Source organism: Siniperca chuatsi, linkage group LG12 (assembly GCF_020085105.1).
Source record: "Siniperca chuatsi isolate FFG_IHB_CAS linkage group LG12, ASM2008510v1, whole genome shotgun sequence".
Classification (NCBI taxonomy): domain Eukaryota; kingdom Metazoa; phylum Chordata; class Actinopteri; order Centrarchiformes; family Sinipercidae; genus Siniperca; species Siniperca chuatsi.
In genome coordinates this window covers 27,739,112-27,760,818 of record NC_058053.1, presented here as the reverse complement: position 1 = coordinate 27,760,818, position 21,707 = coordinate 27,739,112, and the positions used below count along the sequence as shown (strand labels likewise).

The window sequence follows — 21,707 nt, the reverse complement described above, 5'->3', positions numbered from 1 at the left end:
AGCGAAGCCGTGCTGGCGGCCTTGTTTTAGGGAAGCCAACGTCAGCCTGTTGGTCGGTGCTTCAGCATATCACTTCTCTAAAACCACCGCCCCCCAAGAGCAGATCTCAGGCCGGTTTAACTCCACTTACCCCTCGGGTAAACACTGAACTTGGACAGACTGCCTTCCACTTCTGTGCACCTTTTATAAACTGAATGAATTACAGAGGATTTTAAACTTTTAACTTTGAATCTAATTCGTGACGTCTGTGACTGTCTCTGATGCTGTTTGTCTGGTTCTGTTTGTTTTCCTTCCTCTCTGCTGTACTCAGTACTGTTTTGCAAAAGAGATCTTGATCTCAAAGAGATTACCTGGTTAAATAAAGGGTGTGTATATATATATTGTACTTTGTATTTCTTATGCAAAGGCAGAGTGCAGGAAATGTTTTACCCACATGGCACATTGTTGCCCTGAGGCCCTGGTTGCCGGGACAGGGGTCCTGCATTATTAGCTGATTTTGTGGTCATGTCTTGTAGAGAAAGTTCAGTCCTGACTTCGGGAAAAGTAGTCTGACAAAATAATTCTCCCTTGAGGTCGACTTGCTTACTTTTTCATATATGACCACCAGTTTCCACGCGATGACACTTGAACCAAATCATCGATCGTTATTTCGGTTTACATTGTGCTCACATCCTAAACGAAGCAGTGTTTGATCAAATGATCACAAAATGACACGCGGGCAGTGTTTATTCCAGCACAGGAGGACTTGTTGGTCTAACTAACGAAGCTGCCATGTGTAGTCTGCTGTGTGCACTGTATGTAAAGGGAACTAGGAGGCGACAGGGTGCACACACACTCCCAGCAGGGTGGTAGGTGCTGGGTTGGGTGGTCAATGCGGGCCCAGGGTCTCCCTAACAGGTTAATCTGGAGCTCTTTTCCTGCCATGACTGCTTCTTTCGTTTCCTTTTACATACAGACATTTTTTCGAGTTAAAGTGAATTTGAATGCTTGATATCGCAGCCACACTGTCCTGCGGCCCCCTTTCATCTCCGTAGCTGCACTCCAAATAAACACATCACTGTCAACAACAACACCCAACAACTCCATCACTGCTGCTCTCCATCTGCCCCAGACCGCCGGCACACAGTCACGCACACGTTCAAACATGTGATCCAAACACCAGCCCTGAGAGTGACCCACAGTGTCAGATTTAACGGGACTTCTTTTCTTCATGCTGTCAGTGAAACTAGATGTGGGCCACTTCCTTCTGCAGAGGGACTGAAGCCTTAAACAGGCAGGTTGCAGTAACAACTCACACACATGGGAAAAAAAACTGTGTGCCTGCTGGACTCGAGTCAGCAACACACCAAATGTCAACTTGAAGCCCAATATCAGTGTCACTCAATGCTTACCGTAGAGAATGGTCACCATGGAAACCGGCATGACCAAGATGCCCAGGAGCATGTCGGCGACTGCCAGTGACATCAAGAAATAGTTAGTGGCGTTCTGCAGCTTCTTCTCCAGGGAGACCGCCAGGATCACCAGGATGTTGCCCATGACCGTGACGGCGATGACGACTAAAATCAGCAGCGCCGCCCAGTTCTTCTCCACCGCCATCTCTTGGGGAGGACACTGAGACCCGTAAATCCTGCCGCCCTCCTCGCCGTGCACTCCTCCGATGTTACGGTAAGACCAGTTCCCTAACTGTGCATCAATGCCGTTACGGACCGCGTCATTCCTGTGACACCCCGGGTTCGTCACGTTACCGATCGGGAGGGTGATCTCCTCAAATCCACGTGGAGGCCAGGTGTTGGACTCCAGAGTGGTAATGGCTCTGACAGTGTTGGAGATCAACTGTGACACGTTTCTACTACGCAGGTTCATGGTGTCAGCTCGGTAACGCCGTCACAGCCAGAGACAGAGACGCCTCAGGACTGCTGCCTGGAAAATGGGTCAGAGCAGAGTAAGAAAGAGGGAAGTCTACTCATCATTTACTCGCTTTCCATTTCCGTCCCCAGGTGAATACCACAGATCTAACACCATTTATCACTTGAGTAATGAATTGTAATTCAATATGCGGCGTCAGTTATTTACTCCATCATCTCAGAGGAAACTGTCAAGCCTCGAATTGTCTGTCAAAGCATCAACAGATGATGATCTTCTCCACACGGGGAAACAAAAATAGCAGACTGCTGCATTCAGCGCAACAAAAAGAGCAGCTGTTCAACCTCAAAGGACAATGCTGAATGGATAAAAATTAAATCGCTTGGTTGATACCGTCACTGTGTGCAGCCCCTCTCACTGGAAAAACAGACAAAAAGAAGTGTTCCAGTTCAACTCTACTCGAAAGATCGGAATGATTTCGACTCACATGCTTTCAGTCATTAAAAAAAAAATCTTCTCATCTTCTGATTATAGAATCCATTTGAAGCTGCGATGGAGGACACACTTGCAGGTTTCTCATCCTTGAAGTCTGGGCTTGTCAAAGCTGCACTCATGGTAAAAATATTAGATCCCTCTGAAGTCTTGGATCTTACAAATCAGAATTTCATCTCCTCCAAGTCTTTGTTTTCAGACAGATGAAGTCTGACCTTTGTCTTTGATTGTCATGATGCAAACAGCCAAGAATAGAAGGAAAAAACACAAATCTTTGCATTTTCATCCTTAAAGGACTGTATTAACACAAACCTTACATCAGTTTGATGCAGATTTTCTTGACATTAGTTGTGAATTTGCAGAGTTAAGAGGTATCCTGTGGACAGGTGGGTTTGTTCTAAACTACATACCTGCACAGATGTAATTACTGTGTGTGTGTGTGTGTGTGTGTGTGAAATCCTTGCCCTCTTGTCTCGACTCATCCCCGCACCTGTGAGAGTGTGTCGGCAGCCGACAGAGAGTGATGATGAACATGATGATGTTTAACGTGTGTGTGTGTGTGTGTTAACCAAAGACACCTCACTAACTTTCTCCTCAAACACACACACACACACTCACGTCAGTTTGGCGATAAGAAAGTCCTGACTCAGAGTAAAAACATCCCTCTGTGTTCTCCAAAAACAGTGTCAGCCCTCCAGAGATCTTAAATATTCCTTCAATTTTTCCTCCTCCTCCTCCTCCTCCTCCTTGCATAAGCCCTCAGTGGAAAATGTCAGTCCCTCTCCAAATCCTCCACAAACCAACGCAGACCTGGTTCAGTATTCCTTCAGCTTCATAAATCTTCAGTTTTTTTAAAACCATTTTTCCCCTTGGAAGATTTTCACGTCTCTTATGCCACTTTCCTAAAAGCAAACAAATAGAAGAAGAGATGTGCAGTTCCTCTGTGAACCATCAGCAGACAGAAGATCGAGGTCTCATGTGGATTTCAGGTTTCCAGAGTGTCTGTAAGTTGTTGAGTCGTCTTCAGTGACGATCAGGAGCTGAATGATTTTCTGCTTTCACTCTCCTCACGCTGCTTCTCACATTGAGCCTCTCTCTCTCTCTGCAGCTCTCTCACTTTGATCTCCTGTCCTCTCTCTCTCTTCCCAGGGTCTCTCTCCCTCGTACCGTATTGGCTCTCTCTCTATCTTAAGTGTCTCTCATTCTCTTTCCCATTTATTGCATCCTTTTCTCTCTTTTGCTAAATCTGTAAGTCCTGTTCTCTCTGGTTTTCCTCACTCCTTAAGTCAACTGCTCTCTCTCTCTCTCTCTCTCTCTCTCTCTCTCTCTCTCTCTCTCTCTCTCTCTCAATTCAATGGGCTTTATTGGCATGGGAAACAGACATCAACATTGCCAAAGCAAGTGTGGAATAAAAACATATTCAGAAACAAAAGAAATGTGCTATTAAAATATACACAGATAAGTAAGATAATAGTAATAATAATAATAATTGGAGACTTACAACCTCTCTCTCTCTCTCTCTTTCTCTCTGTGAGTTTCCATAAAATCTGCAAAAGAAAATGCTAATTACTGCACGTTCCACTGCTGCTGTGTGAATATGAGTTCAATGGTTGATGGAGATAAACAGCTGGTGGTCGCTGCCATTAAAGCGTCGCAGAAGAAGAGGACACAGCGAGATGACGTCATTAAAAGAGCTCCAGTGGAAGCTCAGACGATGGGAAACATGTGGGAAACATGGCGTTTCTGTTAGTTTCATGTGTTAATCAGAATCAGGTTTATTGCCAAGTAAGCTTTCACATACAAGGAACCTGTAGAAACGTTTACAATAAAAAGAAAATATGAAAAAGAGCTGTACAGTTTGTGCAGGAATGTGCAAAAGTTCACAGTATGAAGTATAAAGAATATGTGCAATGTGAGAAAAGACATTCGTTAACGTGACGCATCGAGTCAGGTGTGGAGACTCTACGTTAATGTAACACGTCGTGTCTACGGGAGGGAATAAGAGTCCTGTCAGTGTTGGTCCTGGGCCTTGTTGATGAGGCCAGCTGCAGACGGGAAGGTTGCGACTTAATGTGAGGAAGGTTACACACTCCTCATCGCTCCACGCAGATCTCATGTTTTTGCCTCTTCAGTGGAAGCTTGAGTGACGTTTCAGTCACGTGCTTCATGTACGTCATCTTTAATTCATCACTAAGTTTTCATTTAAAGTTTCGCATTTAGTTTTTAACGATACACCAACTTTTCCACGTCTGCCAAGTGTAAAAACGTTTTTATGATATTTCAGGTGTTTTTCAAATTTCCAGTAAAGCACAAGCTGCAAACGTGCATTAAAACAGATGGATGGAAACATACTTTATGCATATGTGCTACTCCTGATATCTCTCACTCTCCTTCTCTTTCCAGTACCTGAGCCAACTGTTCTCTCCGTCTCTTCTACCAAATCCTCTAATGAGTCTTCCGCTTATGAAAGGTTAGGTTCAGATTTCATATTAACAATGGATCAAATGACTCTGTGTAATGTGAAAGGGCTCGCAGTGATTCAGAGAATGATCACTGACTCTGCAGTTCCCTCAGCTCAACAGAGGCTTATTGCATCTTTCAGCTCATTGTTTCGGTTTCCCTGCAGCTTTACTGTTCTGGTTCCCTCTCAGCGCTCTCATGGCGTCGTTTTCAGAAAAAGCCGCTGAACACGAGCTGCTGAGCAGCAAACAGCAGCCAGTCAGTCAGAGAGCAGCTGCTGAACATAGCGGAGCATCTAGCAGCTAAAGAGCCAGATGTTTCCCTCAGCAGCTGCTGGAGACCAAACACAGAGCTGACGGAGAGAAGACCGGACTGACGTCCATCAGGAGACACAGACACGCCTCCTGACGAAGCGTCACGTGACTCTGACACGCCTCCTGACGAAGCGTCATGTGACTCTGACACGCCTCCTGATGAGGCGTCATGTCGCTCTGACACGCCTCCTGACGGCATGCCATGTGACTCTGACACGCCTCCTGACGGCGTCATGTGACTCTGACACGCCTCCTGATGAGGCGTCATGTCGCTCTGACACGCCTCCTGACGGCGTCATGTGACTCTGACACGCCTCCTGACGGCGTCATGTGACTCTGACACGCCTCCTGACGAGGCGTCATGTCGCTCTGACACGCCTCCTGACGAAGCGTCATGTGACTCTGACACGCCTCCTGACGAGGCGTCATGTCGCTCTGACACGCCTCCTGACGAAGCGTCATGTGACTCTGACACGCCTCCTGATGAAGCGTCATGTGACTCTGACACGCCTCCTGATGAGGCATCATGTCGCTCTGACACGCCTCCTGACGAAGCGTCATGTGACTCTGACACGCCTCCTGATGAGGCGTCATGTCGCTCTGTAGCTGCTGGAGGCGGAAATAAGCAGCTGTTTGATCACGAGTTCAACAAATCACTGACAATATGTTAGTGTTTTGTTTACAGCTTGTTTCTGATGCCCCCAAGTGGCCAAAAAATCAGTTAATGCAGCTTTAATACAATACTCACATGTCATATTAGCCCTGTTTGGGGCATGGGGTACAGTCCCAGAGGCTTCCAATTGAAAGGCTTTGGGAAGTGATGTGTGCTGCTCTTTATCAGAGATGGGGGAGTTACCCTGGTGGTGTACAACAATCACTTAGTCCCCCTCCTTGAAGCTTTTTCCCCTGTAAAACTGAAACATGCTGTTTGAAAACACTAATCTCACATTTCGTGTGTCTTTTCAAAGTAAGTTTTTGAGTGCAGCAACTCAAAGCCTCATCACTGCTCCCTGTGGCCAACAGCAGGGAAACACCCTCTGCAAATGAAGCACAGCATTAGTTCAGGCACAAGACTGAAGGCACAGCTGATCGGCACCAGGTATTTGCAATATGCTTCACAATCATTGGCTCATTCACTGCTGTGTGGTTAGTAACGTCCAATCATATTGGTGCAGGTGTATAGCAGACAGTCACTTCATCTCTGCTACTCTGACTCACTTGACCACAGTGCCGTTTGCTGCTGCAGCTGCCTTCCCCGCCCCCGACCTCCTCCTTACATGGTATTTTATAGTTGATGTAATTGTTGTGGGATTAGCTCTCTCTGCAGAATCCTTGTCGCTGCTCAGATTCTTTGAGAAACAAACAGCAGAGCCTTTTCCGCCTATAAATGGTCAATTCCTTGACGTGTCTCTGACTGAACTACAGTTGATACGAGCCGCAGCTGTAGTGGGTGTTTTTGTTCGCCATCTGCCACAAGGGGACGCTATGGGACCATTCTGGCCGTACTCAAGACACTTGGAATAAGCCACACAATGGGGTGATTTATGCTTTCCAAAGAAGCCAAGATGAGGCTTCAGCACTCTGCGTTAGCCAGATCAAGAGGGTATCTTCGTCCTGGTAGTTGCACGTAGGTCTATTGTCGCTACATGTGACTACCAGGACGTATAAACGAATAACTTTATTTGTATGGCACTTTTCTGAACATAATTACACAGCGCTTTAACAAACGACGTGTGAGGCAGCAACAAAATAATCCATTTCATTTAAATGAAGTGGATTTCATTATTAATCTGCGTAATTAATTCAGCGCCATGCACTGCTCAAATAGCCTGGCGCAGAACGAGACCCAGTTTATGTTGTTTGCATGCGTCTCTTCACGTTGGGGCAGTATTAGATATATGACGAAATATGTATTGGGATTTAAATGAGCCTCTTATTAACATTGTTATCTCCAGTTTTGTGATTTATGAAAAAAAATGATGAAAAAGCTTTTATGTAAACTATGAAAGGGAAAACTTCATCTTTGGTCAGGGGCTAAATATTTTTGTTGGAGGGCCGGATTTGGCCCACGGGCCACTGCATTGCAGTATTTTGATTACTTTTTCAGTAACAAGTAGTGCAGATATTAACTTTCAGCTAGCCTCTACCTCTGCCTGCAGTATATGCTCTGTGTTCGTAGCTGGCTTGCTAACGTTAGCCACTGTTGCTTAAGAATCAGCTGGTTTTGTTCAGAGTTGCAGAGTGTGTGAACCCTGCAGCTTCACTGTGAGGACGGGACCTCAGGATGGCCACGTGCAGTTACCGGGGCTAACTTTGGCGCTAACAAGGCGCTGTGGTGGCCAATCAAATACATGCAAGCGCACATTCCTGGTAGATTAATTTGTAATGTGAATTCTGTATTTCTACTGTTTACCTGGTGATCTTTGCATCAAAAAATAATGATTGCCACCATTTATCAAAACTTTCCAGAGTTCCTGGGTGTCCTGTGTCAGAGCATTATATATCTCTGTGAATGTAAATGTTAAAAAGAGCAGCTGAGTATGACATGACTCTGTTGTTGCTCTGATAGAATTAGTGCTGTGGAAAAGTTATTCTGAATTTACCATATGACCCCTACCACAGCGTTATTAGCAACTGGCCTTTATTTCTTTGTGTAACTGACTGTAATGAAGGCGTTACTGCTCCATCTAATGGTGACTGGAGAATCAGTGCCAGTGTGCTGCGTCTGCTTTGTATTTGACCACATTAGCCAGTGACAACTGCTGTTGTTTCAGCTACAAACTGTCTGATGTTTAAATCATGTAATTTCTTGGCTCTGCTGACATTTTCCTTTCATTTCCCCTCAGGTGAAGGTAAAGCAGTTTTACGCTCCAGAACAACTGCTGAAATAAAAGGCCGTCATCAGACAGCTCTTCAATGAAGCACAAACAGATCAAGGAAAATCATAATGAAGAAGATAATAAAACATTTCCCCTCTCTCTCTCGCTTTGTCTGGCTCATTTTCTTTCCCTCTCTGACTCACTCACACTTAATGGGTGTTATGTGTGTTCTCTGACGTACTGTTCAATTTGCCATTTCTTTTTGCTTTTTGTTTTTTTACTTATACTTATGCATTTCTGTGTTGTTAAAGAAAATAACACTGGAAATAATGACAAAGTAGACATTTAGAAATAGTTTCTAGTTATTATAGTTTGTCATACTGTTCATGTTTGAAATAAACTACATTCTTTATTTTGTATCACATTGTATTCATTTTGTCGGTGTACTCATGTGGGTAAAAATGTAACATGCCAGTAATCCATATCAGTTCATGTCATAGTTTGGAGTTTTGTCCTGTTTCCTGTTTCATTTTGTAGTGTTCTCCTCTCCTTGTGTGGTTTTACTTCCTGTCTTTGTTTGCTTTGCCTTCAGTTTAGATTGTTGGCCCCGCCTTGATTAATTGCACCTGTGTCTCGTTGTCTCCCCTACCTCAGTGTATTTAGTCCAGGTATTTTACTTTGTTTAGTGTCAGTTCGTCTTCGTCAGTTGTGTGTCAAGTGTTCCAGCTCTTCGCCAATATTTACTGTGTCCCTTAGATTTTCTGCCTGCTCCCTTATTGATTTATGTTTACCTGTTTGGACTGCCTTTTGAATTTGATCTCTGTCTGCCTCAGTAAGTCTGTAAGCTTTTTGTTTTCCCAATAAATCATTGAACTGCTCCTGATCTGCCAATGTGTCTGCGTTTGGGTCCAATCCCCTGTGTTCTTGTGTTACCTGCTTGACGATACGCAACTGCTGGTTACATGACGACTAGTGATTAGTTGACTGTGTTTTATAGGAAGGACCTGGAGCTGAATGAGTTTTTCATTTGATACGAAGCCCAATTTACCGTATACTGAGAAATCACAGCAGTTTCTTTAGTTACCATGATAATTTGAACATTACGGTAACATTTATATATTTTTTTTGTCTTTATGAATACAAATCTTGACATTAATCCCGAAACTGCTTCATATTCTGCTGAAGAATTAAGATTTTTCAGTTTAAATCTACATGAGGGGCATTAAGTGTCCAGTGTGACTCAGACTGAATGAACCAAATGGTCTGACTCTCTTTGACTCATCCTCTCTCTGTCTCTGCCTGATGCTCCCTCTCAGTCAGGAGGGTAATTATCGTCTCCCTCGTTCACTCGCTGAGTCTCCATTGTCTCTCACACTCTCCATCATTTACTGAATCTTGTTCTCGTTCTAGCTGACTGTCTGTCAGCCTCTCTCTAACTCCGTCTTTTTCCATTTTCTTATTTGTTTTCTGCCTGTCTCTGTTTTGCATGTTCAGTGTCTCTTTGCGATCATGAATTGACTGTTCGATAAGCCCCGCCCTTAGTGACTGTTCCAATGCTTTCCATTCTCACACGGCACATATGGAGTTTGGTGTGTTCCCATCCACCTGTTTTACGTGCACTTTGAATTTTTGCAAAAACAAACAGATCAAAGTGGAAATGTGTGAAATTTGGAAAAAAGTTGAAATAGAAGAAGAAGAAATTGCAACGGAAACAGACTTAGTGAATAAATTATGTACATGAAGAGCTGAAAACATCAGATGTGTGTGGAGCAATGAGGAGGCTGTAACCTTCCTCACATTAACACATGAAAGTAACTGAAACGTCATGTTTCCATCATCCTGGATTGTGGACTACCTGACTGGCAGACCACAGCACTGTGTGCCTTCAGAAGTTTTCTGATGACTCTGCTGTGGTGGGATGTATCAGCGGTGGTGATGAGACGGAGTACCGGGCTGTGGTGGGGAACTTTGTTTCATGGTGTGAGCAGAACCATCTGCAGCTCAATGCCACAAAGTCTAAGGAGCTGGTTGTAGACCTACGAAGGGCCGAGGCACCAGTGACCCCGGTTTCCATCCAGGGGGTCAGTGTGGACATGGTAGAGGACTACAAATACCTGGGAGTACACATGGACAATAAACTGGACTGGGCCAAGAACACTCAGGCTGTTTACAGGAAGGGCCAGAGCCGCCTCTGTTTCCTGAGGAGGCTGAGGTCCTTCAACATCTGCCGGACAATGCTGAAGATGTTTTATGAGTCTGTGGTGGCCAGTGCTGTCCTGTATGCTGTTGCATGCTGGGGCAGCAGGCTGAGGGCAGCAGGCTGAGGGCAGGCTGAGGGCAGCGGACGCCAACAGACTCAACAAACTGATCCGTAAGGCCGGTGACATTGTGGGGGTGGAGCTGGACTCTCTGGCGGTGGTGTCAGAGAGGAGGATGCTGGGTAAACTACACGCCATCTTGGACAGCGTCTCCCACCCGCTCCACGACGTGCTGGTCAAACAAAGGAGCGCCTTCAGCGGAAGACTCATCCCCCCACAATGCACCACAGAGCGCCACAGGAAGTCACTCCTGCCTGTGGCCATCAGACTCTTTAACTCCTCCCTCTAAGTGTCAGTCTGTATGACCCGAAGTCACTAAACTGGACATTGATCATTAACATCTCTGCAATACTTGAATAATTGTGCAATATTCTGTGTTTAATACTCCGATATTGCAATATACTCGTTTCAGTTACTGCTGTGCAATATCCTCCGTCTCATAATCATCTTAATAAGTTACACTTAACTTGACAGAACTCATTACTGCACTATTACTTATTACTTATATTATTACATTGTATTATTATACCGTACATACTTATCATCAACCGGTAAATCCACTTTGTACTTTACACTTATTTTAGCTTTTATACTTATATCCACTTTGTACTTAATTTATTTCCTGACCTGTATTATATTTAGATTTGCTTAGTGCTTCTATTCCTGTGTGCACTGACATGATAGTGAGCAGCTGTAACGAAAGAGTTTCCCCTCGGGGATCAATGAAGTATTTCTGATGTTTCCCACATGGTTTCCCATCGTCTGAGCTTCAAGTGGAGCTCTTTTAATGACGTCATCTCGCTGTGTCCTCTTCTTCTGCGATGCTTTAATGGCAGCAACTGGAGAATAAGCTCCACCAGCTGTTTATCTCCATCAGCCAATGAGCTCGTGTTCACACAGCAGCAGTGGATGGAAACAAGCATTCATTAATTTTTTTCCTTTGCAGATTTTCTGGAAATTTGGCTATAATTTGCATTACATGCTAAACTTGGCTAATGATAAGTGGCAGATTTACTACTTAAAGTTCCGATATTTAACATTTAGAAGTAGTTGTTGGCAGATATGGAATATAAGTGTGTTTTCATTAGTGTTTAATCACCTGAAAATAAGAACCGCTGTGTTTTCGTTACCTTAGAATAAGCCGTTTATATCTCCAGAGGGAGCGGGTCCCCTTCCACGGAGGCCGCCATGTTGCACCGCCATGTTTCTACAGTAGCCCAGAACGGACAAACCAAACACCGGCTCTAGATAGGGCTGTTCGCGAGTTTCGCGGCCACCGTAGTTTCTCCTTCACGCTTGGAAGGGGAGGGCGAGGCGAGCGGTATTCAAATGGTTGCAAACTGCAATTTCACCGCTGGATGCCACTAAATCCTGCACACTGGACCTTTTAAAATTCTTTGTAATTTTTAAAACAGAGGGTCTGATTTCAGACAAACGTAGATAAAAGCAGATTCTCATTTCTGGTCAGTGACCTTAACTTTTGTCGGCTGAAACGACAGCTGACACTGGCATATTTTACCAGCTTGTGAGCTTATTAGGCTAACATTGAAAACTTAGATTCAAACTTTCTGGCAGGAGGAGGACTCATTGACCATTCAGTCATCTGATATGCTGAAACCTTAAGTAACGGGTTTTAATTAAAGAAAAGGATTGTAACTTTAAATAAAAATGATTGTGTAGTCTGGCAATATTATGTATGGATGGGAAGAATGTCTCATCCAAGAGATTGTAAAAGATAAGCATTGAGAATAGCCAGCACGCACGCTGACCTGCCTTTGTAACATTAAGTGAAGAAGGAAACAGAGATAAGCAGGAGTGAAAGGGGATGGAAATAATTTAGCAGTAGATGGACAGCAGAGATAAATATCTAGAGTCAGCAGGAGGGAGAGGAGATAAAGGGGACAAGAGCGATGAAGAAGAGACAGCAGCTGTTTGTCTGTTATCCTTCACACACAAACAACAAAATGCTCCACAAATAGACACACACACACACTATATGTGCACACAATGAAACACACAGTAGATGCACTTTTTAGTTTAGTGTTTCTTAAATATTCTGTAGTTTTGCGAGCTGGATGAGAGAGGTGTGTTTACATGAGAGAGAGAGAGAGAGGATAGTCAGGTAAGACAAGAAAAAGGACAAGCAGATAGCAGGTAGGATCTTTTTTAAATAGTTCATGCCCCGGAGTGAAAAACTCATGACTCTAATTTTGTTGATTTTCATGTTTTGACTTCATCTGAAGGATTACATGCTTTCATCGTTGGAGGAATCCTTCAGCCCTCTGGCTCATAACGTTCTTTCAAAGCCTCAACGGATAAAGTGAGAAATGTAAACTGAAAGCTGTGTTTTTCTTGGTTCCTGAGAAGCTGACATTGTGCAGATATCAGGGGGGTTTTTCACCAGATATACAGTATGTATTTCAGTGATGTGTTTTCATTATTAGGCGCAGAATATTACAGTATCTCAGCTTTTGTGTCTGAAAGTATTTCTAACTATCAACATAAAATCAGACAAATTAATTGTGATACTTTAGGATATTTACCATAAACAGTTGGGAGTATTGTGTTGTATTGAAATGTGTTCAAAGGATGTTGTTAAATACAAATATAAAGTCCTCAAAACGACAAGTAAACAAACACAAACAAAACTTTAGAACCTAAATATGCATGTTGCAACCAATCACACGGCATTCATCACCATTTACTGGCAATGTTTATATTCATACATCAATATCAGGACAGACTAAATAACAGAAACACCTCTCTGCATAACGCAATAAAATGTAAGCACAAACACATCCTCCAGAATGATCATACAGTTGAATCAACACGTCTCTAATACAGTTCAATCTAAAACTGAACATTATAACCTCCATGAAGGAGGATTTATCGCAGGACTGTTGTATTAGACTGCATTACTTAGGTGCACCTGATAAACTGGTAACGTTATGTAACTGAGGCACAACGCGGCCTGATAAAGGAGGCATCCGTCAGCTACAGTGGGAACAAAAGTATTTTTCAATGAACTGGGAATTCTTTCTTCTTCACTCCTTCCACCATCTGAAAGGTTTAGCTCTGTTTGGTGATGAATCATTTCTGTACACAGATTACACAGACCAACAGTCACTTCAGTCCCCACACCGCGACACCATATTGTGTCTGTGCGTGCTGTTGTTAACCAGCAGCATGCCTAAAGATACATTGAAGTCGGTAACACACCGGGCGGGAGACTTTTTCCATTAGGAGCTGTTCATTTCCTCAACATCACACCGACAACCTGCAGTGGGAAATTGCTTTTGCAGCGTAAATGTTTCTGGATTTTATGACACAATCTGAATCTAAATTATTTTTGCAGCATAAAATGCATCACCAATCAATGCTGTATGACGAGGCTTTTATATTGTGACTTCCTCGGAGACATACGGGGATGGAAAAACATGATTTGTGTGTGTGTGTGTGTACCGGGCAGGGCGGCTGTGGCTCAGGAGGTAAAGTGGGTCGTCCGTGGGTTGGCGGTTCGATCCCCACTTCCTCCTGTCCACATGTGGAAGTGAACCCTAAATTTCTCTCATCAGCACCCTGCGTGTGAAGGGGTGAATGAGTGGAAAATAACGTGTAAATATAAGGATTAAAATATTTCTTTATTTATATATATATATATTTTTTTGCTTAGTACTTCTCTTCCTGTGTGCACTGACGTGACAGTGAGCTGCTGTAACAAAGAGTTTCCCCTCGGGGATCAATAAAGTATTTCTGATTCTGAAACACAAAGTACAGCAGAGGCTGATGGGGATGTCATTAGTTTTGCAGGTACAACATTTAATAGCGAAACATCCAGTAATTGTCGAGACATTTGACTGAAAATCCAAAATGTCAACCTCATGGTGACACCAGAGGAGAAGTCAGAGGATCACCAAAGTCATTAGGATTCATCCCGAGGGGAACGTGTATGTCTGGGTAAAACTGCATAGCAATCCATCCAGCAGTTGGAAGAGATTTCAGTCTGGACCAAAGTGGTGAACTAACCGCTAGCGTGGCTAAAAACTTCGAAAGGCTTAAGTTGCATATTTTGGAACCAGAAAGGCTTAAGTTGGATTTGTAACCTTTCACACTGAATCACTGTTGAAATCTTCAAAGCTCAATTGTGTATTTAAAAACAAAAGGAGCTAACAGATGTAATTTTAACTAATCCATTATGTAATCTTCTCTAGTGTTGTGGATATTTTAGTTATTGATTTCTCAAAGAGATGGTAAATGGACTGTATTTGTATATAGCGCGTTTCTGACCATCACAGCACTTCACACCACATGTCATTCACACACACACACACACACACACACACACAGCCCTCGGGAGCAGTTTGGGGTTCAGTGTCTTGCCCGAGGACACTTCGACATGCGGGCTGGGGGAAGCCGGGATCGAACCGCCGACCTTCAGATTAGTGGACGACCCGCTCTACCTCCAAGTCACAGCCGCCCTGAATAGTGGAGTAGAAGAGAATATTTTGTTATGTGACTGTTTATGGTTGTATTCATTGATTATTCATATGGAAGCAAATTTAATACGCTACTTCTGTTTCGGCTGACATGTTAGCAAACAGTTAGCTACTGACACATCCAGCTGACACAGAGCAACATTTATCACCCATTGGAGGGTTTGTGTCAAGTCCAGTATTCACTCTCTTTACCCTACTGTGCTTCTTTACTGCGTTTGACAGAAGAAGCTCCGCCGTACAATCACGAGTGAGTATACTGAGTGTTTCTGTAGCTCCACCAACAGCAGCAGAGTGAGACGTCTGCTCTCCAGTGGATCAAAGTCACATTCTCTCAGTTACACTGTCGTTTATATCGGATCAATAATTTCAGCTGATCGGCATAATAGTTTTGAATCTGGACCTTCAGTATTTGGATCAAGTAGCTCGTGGAAAATAAGGTGTGTCAGATTCAGCAGCTTGCCAGATACATATTCAATCAACGTTTAGGTCAATTTTAATTATCAGATTGGACTCAAAAACGTGATTGGGACATCTCTAAGTCGTTAAACTGGACATTGATCATTAACATCTCTGCAATACTTGACATAATTGTGCAATATTCTGTGTTAATACTGCTGTGCAATGTACTCTTTTCAGTTTAAAATTCCCTATTTATTGATATTTATTCATACTTCTACTACTCCTGTGCAACATCCTCCGTCTCATTATGATCTTAATATCATGCACTGTTATTTACTACTTGTATTATTACATTGTATTATTATACCGTACATACTTATCATCAACCGGTAAACCCACTCTGTACTTTACACTTATTTTAATTTACACTTATACCCACTTGTACTTAATTTATCTGACCTGTATTATAGTGTATTATATTTTTTGCTCAGTGCTTCTCTTCCTGTGTGCACTGACGTAAAGGCGAGCAGCTGTAATGAAAGAGTTTCCCCTCGGGGATCAATAAAGTATTTCTGATTCTGGTTCTATCAAACATATCGATCAGTGGAGGTTAAAGAAGTTCTAACGTGATGATTTAAGACTCAGTCAGTCTTACCTTGACCTTGACATGAGTTGAGTTCCTCAGTGTAACTCCATTTCTCATCTTTGGCTTCTCGGCTGCATTTTCATCAGCCGACGCATTCTTTTTTTTTTTGATATGCATATATGTGCAAAGTGTGCGTTCACGTTATTTCCTTCAGTGCTGCCTGAAGTCTCAGCCAATTAAAGCTGTCAGTCAGCTGAATGCTGACGGCACACTTACCTCAGTGACGGGAACACATTCGTCTGAACCCACACAGACACACGACACACTCGTTTATACCTGGGCAGTGTGTACATTATGTATGTGTTGCTCTGTATTTGGCCAGTTAGCGTCGTCCGCCGCGATCTGATTGAGGTTTGAGCACAGCGGCAGAAAAACAGTTTGGGAATATTTACCTAACATTTTTATTCTATTTGCGCTTTTTTTCATGAAGTTTCCTCTGCTGCTGAATGGTTGCAGTGTATCTGCCTCTTTTAAACACCTTTTAAAGTTCGTTTAATGAGTTCTCATAAATGCTGGAGAATGAACGCTTGATAGAAACCCATCCAAGCTTTACATCATCTGAACACATCAGCTCAAGACAACTTAATGAAGTGTGTGTGTGTGTGTGTGTGTGTGAGGCAGAGAGAGACGGACGAAAACATTAACATAATTTAGCAGTATCAATAAGCTGCCTCACATTACAAATACACCCAAAGATACTTCGATATTTGAATGGTGGTGTAATTCTCCAGTTAAAACTAAACTGCAGTAAAAATGTGGCATAAGTGCCAAGTCATGAGTCACTCGAAAAAACGGTCCAAAATACCAACAGTGACACTGTGTCCTGCACTAAACCTTGTTTACAAGATCATTTAGCTCTGCAGGTTTCCTGGAGTCCTGGCTGAAATGCATATAAATAACTTTTATGCTTGATAGTTAAAAACGCAGCCACCGGGCCTCGGTTCGATTCTGACAAGTGTCCTTTGATGAATGTTTGCGTCTACTATTGACTTTTAGTAAAGGTGAGAACAGAAATGATGCAGTGCTCAGCTGCAGCGAGTACACATGGGGCCTGAATCCTCAAAACCAAAACCCCAAATTCATCAGGACGACAGTTCTTCGATTAAATGATATTCGCTCGTTCACGTGAGACAGCTCAGTCACTGTTTCTCTCTCTACTGTTCCGTTTACTTTGGCATTTTGTCCGATAAAGTTAATGAAGAGGGAACATTCGGCTGTCAAAGCTGAACCCTCTGATCGCGCTGCTGTCATTGGAATGGGTTGATTTCCCATTTTAAAAAGATGAAATCCTGGTGTGTCCACGCGTTTCACGCAGACGCCCTTCCTCACGCGCAAACTGTCAGCAGTTGTACTGTGTGACATAATGAAGGGAAACAACGTCTTGGAGCTTGGAGCCCAGTCGCACGAAAAGCAACAGAACATGAAATGAGATGAAATTAAATATTTGACACTGTTGTCTTTTAAGAGATGTAGTTAATTAGTATTTTGAAAAAATGTGGGTATTTCTACACTGTTTGTCTCCGCTGATACACGTGTGTGTGTGTGTGTGAGGCTTCAGTAACACACTCCTGATAAACTCCTGAGTGCAGATGTAAACCTAATGTAGGCAGAGGAAATACCCAGAAGAACAAACTTATTTCCTCACACACGCAGACACAAATGTGCAAACACACTCAGTCGCAGCGAGGAGATGAGTCAACAGTCTTGCAGCAGGAACTGTTAATACCGAGCTGACACCACGTAAGTCCTTGGTAATGCTGCCGCACGTCACTGCCAGCGTCCCTGACACGGCCTTTATATGACAGTTATCCACTCGGCTCAGACTCACGGTCACAAAACGCACCTGAGCAGGTCCACAGGAAGGGAACCCGACGAAGGCATGGATCAAAGAAAGAGACCGTTTTTCCTGAGCCCCTGGTACACCGGGGTCAAAGAACTGATTTGGACACACTGAGACAAACACTGAGACTCATAAGAGAAATGCAGTTTCCTCTGCTGAGACAGCGCTCTACAGTACACTGTAAAATACTCATGCACTATAAAAAATATAAAGTTGTCTTACCTTGAAATTTGAGCGCCTTGAAATTTTAAACTAAACTACAAAAAAAACCCCAAACTTATAATTAAATTCAGTTCTGACAAGAGCTGCTCGTTCAGCTTGACTTCAATGCAAATTTGTATTTATTTTTTACTAGTAAAGCAGTTTCGAGTGTTATAGCTTTTGCTGAAATGTTCGTCACGTTCAGGATCAGACGCTGGTTTTAATGCGACCAATCAGAGAGGTGTTATGGGGCTTTTTGTACAGCTGCACCTTCGTTTTGAGTGTTGTCACATACAGATGCTTTGATTTATTACTTGCATTATTGAAGTATTGAAGCGCTGTGCAGAAAACCCGGTGCAGGAGAAATACCTCTTCTTCCTTTTGGGAATCCTTAAAATACGTCTTTGTTTCTTTAAGTTTACACAGCAGCTTGTTGGTCTTCGACCTCATAAATTGTATTGAATGCTTTCTGTGGTCGAAACGCCTCGTGGTCTGAGCTGGAGCAGTTTTGTTTATTTATCCCAACTTCATTGTTGAGAAAGTCATCTGTCTTTTGACCTCCTGTTATTTGGAGCCAAAATGTAGCAGTATATCAGTACATTACTCCTCATCACATCCCCCTCATTGACCATCATGTTTCTTATCAGTAATCATCTCTCTATTACTTTGTGTGCAGATAATTTAATTTAAGCAGAAATGAAATGAAGCCACAGAGGAAATTTAGTGCGATGGAGGAACACTTGAACTCTTATTGTTTCTTTGTGGTCGAGAGAGAAGCTGGACTTTAGTTCACTCCCGTTCCTCTGTCTTCCTCCTTTAAGCTACACATATTTCATAATTAGATTTGTGCCTGGGTGGTTATATTGGGTGTTGTAATTAGGTCGGCATATTGATAAGGTGTCTGCGTGAGCAAGTTAAACCACAATGAATACTAAATGAGACAAATTAAAAAAAATCAATGAGCACCAAATGAAAGTCTCAGAGATAAAAATGGAAATTAGCCGAGTCTCCAAACAAAGGTCACACTGTATATCAACGATTTCTGTTCTAGAAACAGACTCTTGGGAATGGGACTCTTTAAAAAGGTTTAAAGAGGTTTAAGGAATGGCATCAACGTTTATACTGACTGTGGTGAAAGTCAGGATGTGTACGCTGCAGAATGAGCTGGCTGAAACAGACGGCGTCACTTCTGCCTCATTATGTTTGCAACAAAAGCTTCTGCCATGAAAAAGAATTTGAAAGATGCTGCAGTTACATAACAGCTCTACTCCAAAGGTTCGTTCAGACTGATCACCGAGTAAGTTTTCATCTTGTGTTACTTGTGCAAGTTTGACCACTGAAATGTTTTTATTGAATGAATTGCTGTAAAATTTGGTTCAGACATTAATGTTCCCCTCAGGATGAACTGTAATAACTGGTGATTAACTTTTCCTCTAGCGCCATCATCAGGTCCAGATTAGAATTTGTCTAATTCTTTGGTTTATGACCAAATATCGGCCTCAGCTGTACTTTGTTTACTACTAATTAGCAAATGTTGCTAACATGCTAAACTAAGATGGTGAAGATGGTAAACATTATACCTGCTGAACATCAATATGTTAGCATGCTGATGTTAGCATTTAGCTCACAGTAGCGCCACCAGAGCCACTGGCTGTGGACTTGTTTAGCAATATTTCCATCCAGTTTTGTATGAATCTGCTCATCTCGAGCACAGCAGGACAGTAACTTTGTCACTGTCGCAGCAAACAAACAAAAAGTCCGAAGAGCCTGAAGGATAAGTCACCGCATCGTGTTTGAGTCTGTGATGCAGAACGGATGACAGATCTGAGCTTTAGTCTGTGGACAAAGAACATATGCATTTAAATCAGGTTGGCGAGCACACGGAAATACAGTACATGTGTTGCAAGGCAGACATGGACAGATGTGTGTCAGCTGTGAGCTGTTATTGGTCCCACAGGGACTATCCCGTGTGTCAGGATGTGGCCAGTAAATCAGTCAGCGGGCCAAAAAGGGGTTCAGTTCCTTCTTCCTCGTTCCACTTCTGGCAAGAGCTCTGGTGTGTATTAACGACTTTAGGATCTCGGGGAAACACTCACGACTCATTTTCTGCCTCGCTGAAAAACATTTGAGACTCAGATGTTGATTAAAATGATGTAGAGATTCCCTGCAGTTCAAACCACTTCAGCACTTCAAAGAGTCTAATTTCTATCCCGCTGAACACAGAAGCTGTAAAGCAGTCAGTCATTAGGTTTCATTTATTCTCTGTGGACCACGAACGTCGGTAAACAAATGTCACGGAAATGCATCCAATAGTTGTGAAGAGATTTCACTCTGTACAAGTGTCGGAGTGACAGACATCAGTGACCGTAGACTGGCACAGCTGAACCTGACCCCACGGCTGAACCTGACCCCTGTCCCTACGGCTGAACCTGACCCCACGACTGGACCTGACCCCTGTCCCCACGGCTGAACCTGACCCCACGGCTGAACCTGACCCCTGTCCCCACGGCTGAACCTGACCCCACGACTGAACCTGACACCTGACCCCACGGCTGAACCTGACCTCACGGCTGAACCTGACCTCACGGCTGAACCTGACCCCTGTCCCCACAGCTGAACCTGACCCCACGGCTGAACCTGACCCCTGACCCCACGGCTGAACCTGACCCCTGTCCCCACGGCTGAACCTGACCCCACGGCTGAACCTGACCCCTGTCCCCACGGCTGAACCTGACCCCTGTCCCCACGGCTGAACCTGACCCCACGGCTGAACCTGACCCCTGTCCCCACGGCTGAACCTGACCCCACGGCTGAACCTGACCCCTGTCCCCACGGCTGAACCTGACCCCACGGCTGAACCTGACCCCTGTCCCCACGGCTGAACCTGACCTCACGGCTGAACCTGACCCCTGACCCCACGGCTGAACCTGACCTCACGGCTGAACCTGACCCCACGGCTGAACCTGACCTCTGACCCCACGGCTGAACCTGACCCCTGTCCCTGCAGCATCAGCGTGGGAAAGTACAATAGTTTCCCGACACATGGTAACTAATCCACTACACTGGAAGAAGCTAGTATCAGTGTAGCGAATCCCTCGGGATAAATAAGATTACATAATGGATTAGTTCAAAGTCCATCTGTTGGCTTCTTTTGCTTTTTAATACACAATTTAATTACACAATTGAGCTTTGAAGATTTTAACAGTGATTCATTGTGAAAGCTTACAAATCCAACTTAAGCACTTCTGGTTCCGAAAAATGTAACTTATACCTACCTTTCTGTACCATGCACACCCCAATCCTGGGAAAGCAGACTTTTGTACAGTATGTTCATTTAAAAAAGGTCTCAGTGGAACTACCTAAGTATTATCTTATTAATGTAAAACTCATATTTTCTTGAGTTTCTCATTAAACTCAACACTCACAACGAGAAGGGGAATAAAACAGCTGCACTTTAACGGTTCGGTTCGTCTTCATGGTCACCAGTGCCCCCTTTTTAATAAAACAGCTGCACGTACAAAAGAGCAACAGGCAAAGGCGAAATCTTCAGTCCGACAGCGGTTGGTCGCTCCAGTGATACAGATGCTGTATCTTTGTGAAACAGTCTGGATGTCGGCTTAATCTTCTTAGGACCAGACTTAGATCTATTGATCCTGGTCCCATTTTATAGCGTCCATTACAACATAAACATTTGGGGTCTAGAGGACAGAATGACACCTACCCCCAAAACTACGAGGCGTGTCACGGTTGCTCTTTACTTGCTTATTTTGTGCAGAACTGCTGCTGACAGTCACATCAGTTTGGATATGATGGAGCAGATTAGACTGTCACTTCATTAATGCAGATAACTCGTGGCTTC

The 21,707-nt window shown here is 43.5% G+C and overlaps 1 protein-coding gene and 1 long non-coding RNA gene across 2 annotated transcripts in view; one reads left to right on the top strand and one right to left on the bottom strand.

Moving 5' to 3' along the window:
• htr2aa (5-hydroxytryptamine (serotonin) receptor 2A, genome duplicate a) overlaps nt 1–2,741 on the bottom strand; it is a 67,259-nt gene extending 64,518 nt beyond the window's left edge. Inside the window, exon 1 of the mRNA XM_044217540.1 lies at nt 1,392–2,741. Within this exon, the coding sequence (XP_044073475.1) occupies nt 1,392–1,863 (472 nt within the window). The 5' untranslated portion in view covers nt 1,864–2,741. The remainder of the gene's footprint in view (nt 1–1,391) is intronic.
• A 154-nt stretch (nt 2,742–2,895) lies between these two features.
• On the top strand, nt 2,896–8,109 carry LOC122885843. Its single transcript, XR_006380204.1, has 2 exons — nt 2,896–3,359; nt 7,976–8,109. It is a non-coding gene; the product is annotated as an uncharacterized LOC122885843 (long non-coding RNA).
• The last annotated feature ends 13,598 nt before the right edge of the window (nt 8,110–21,707 follow it).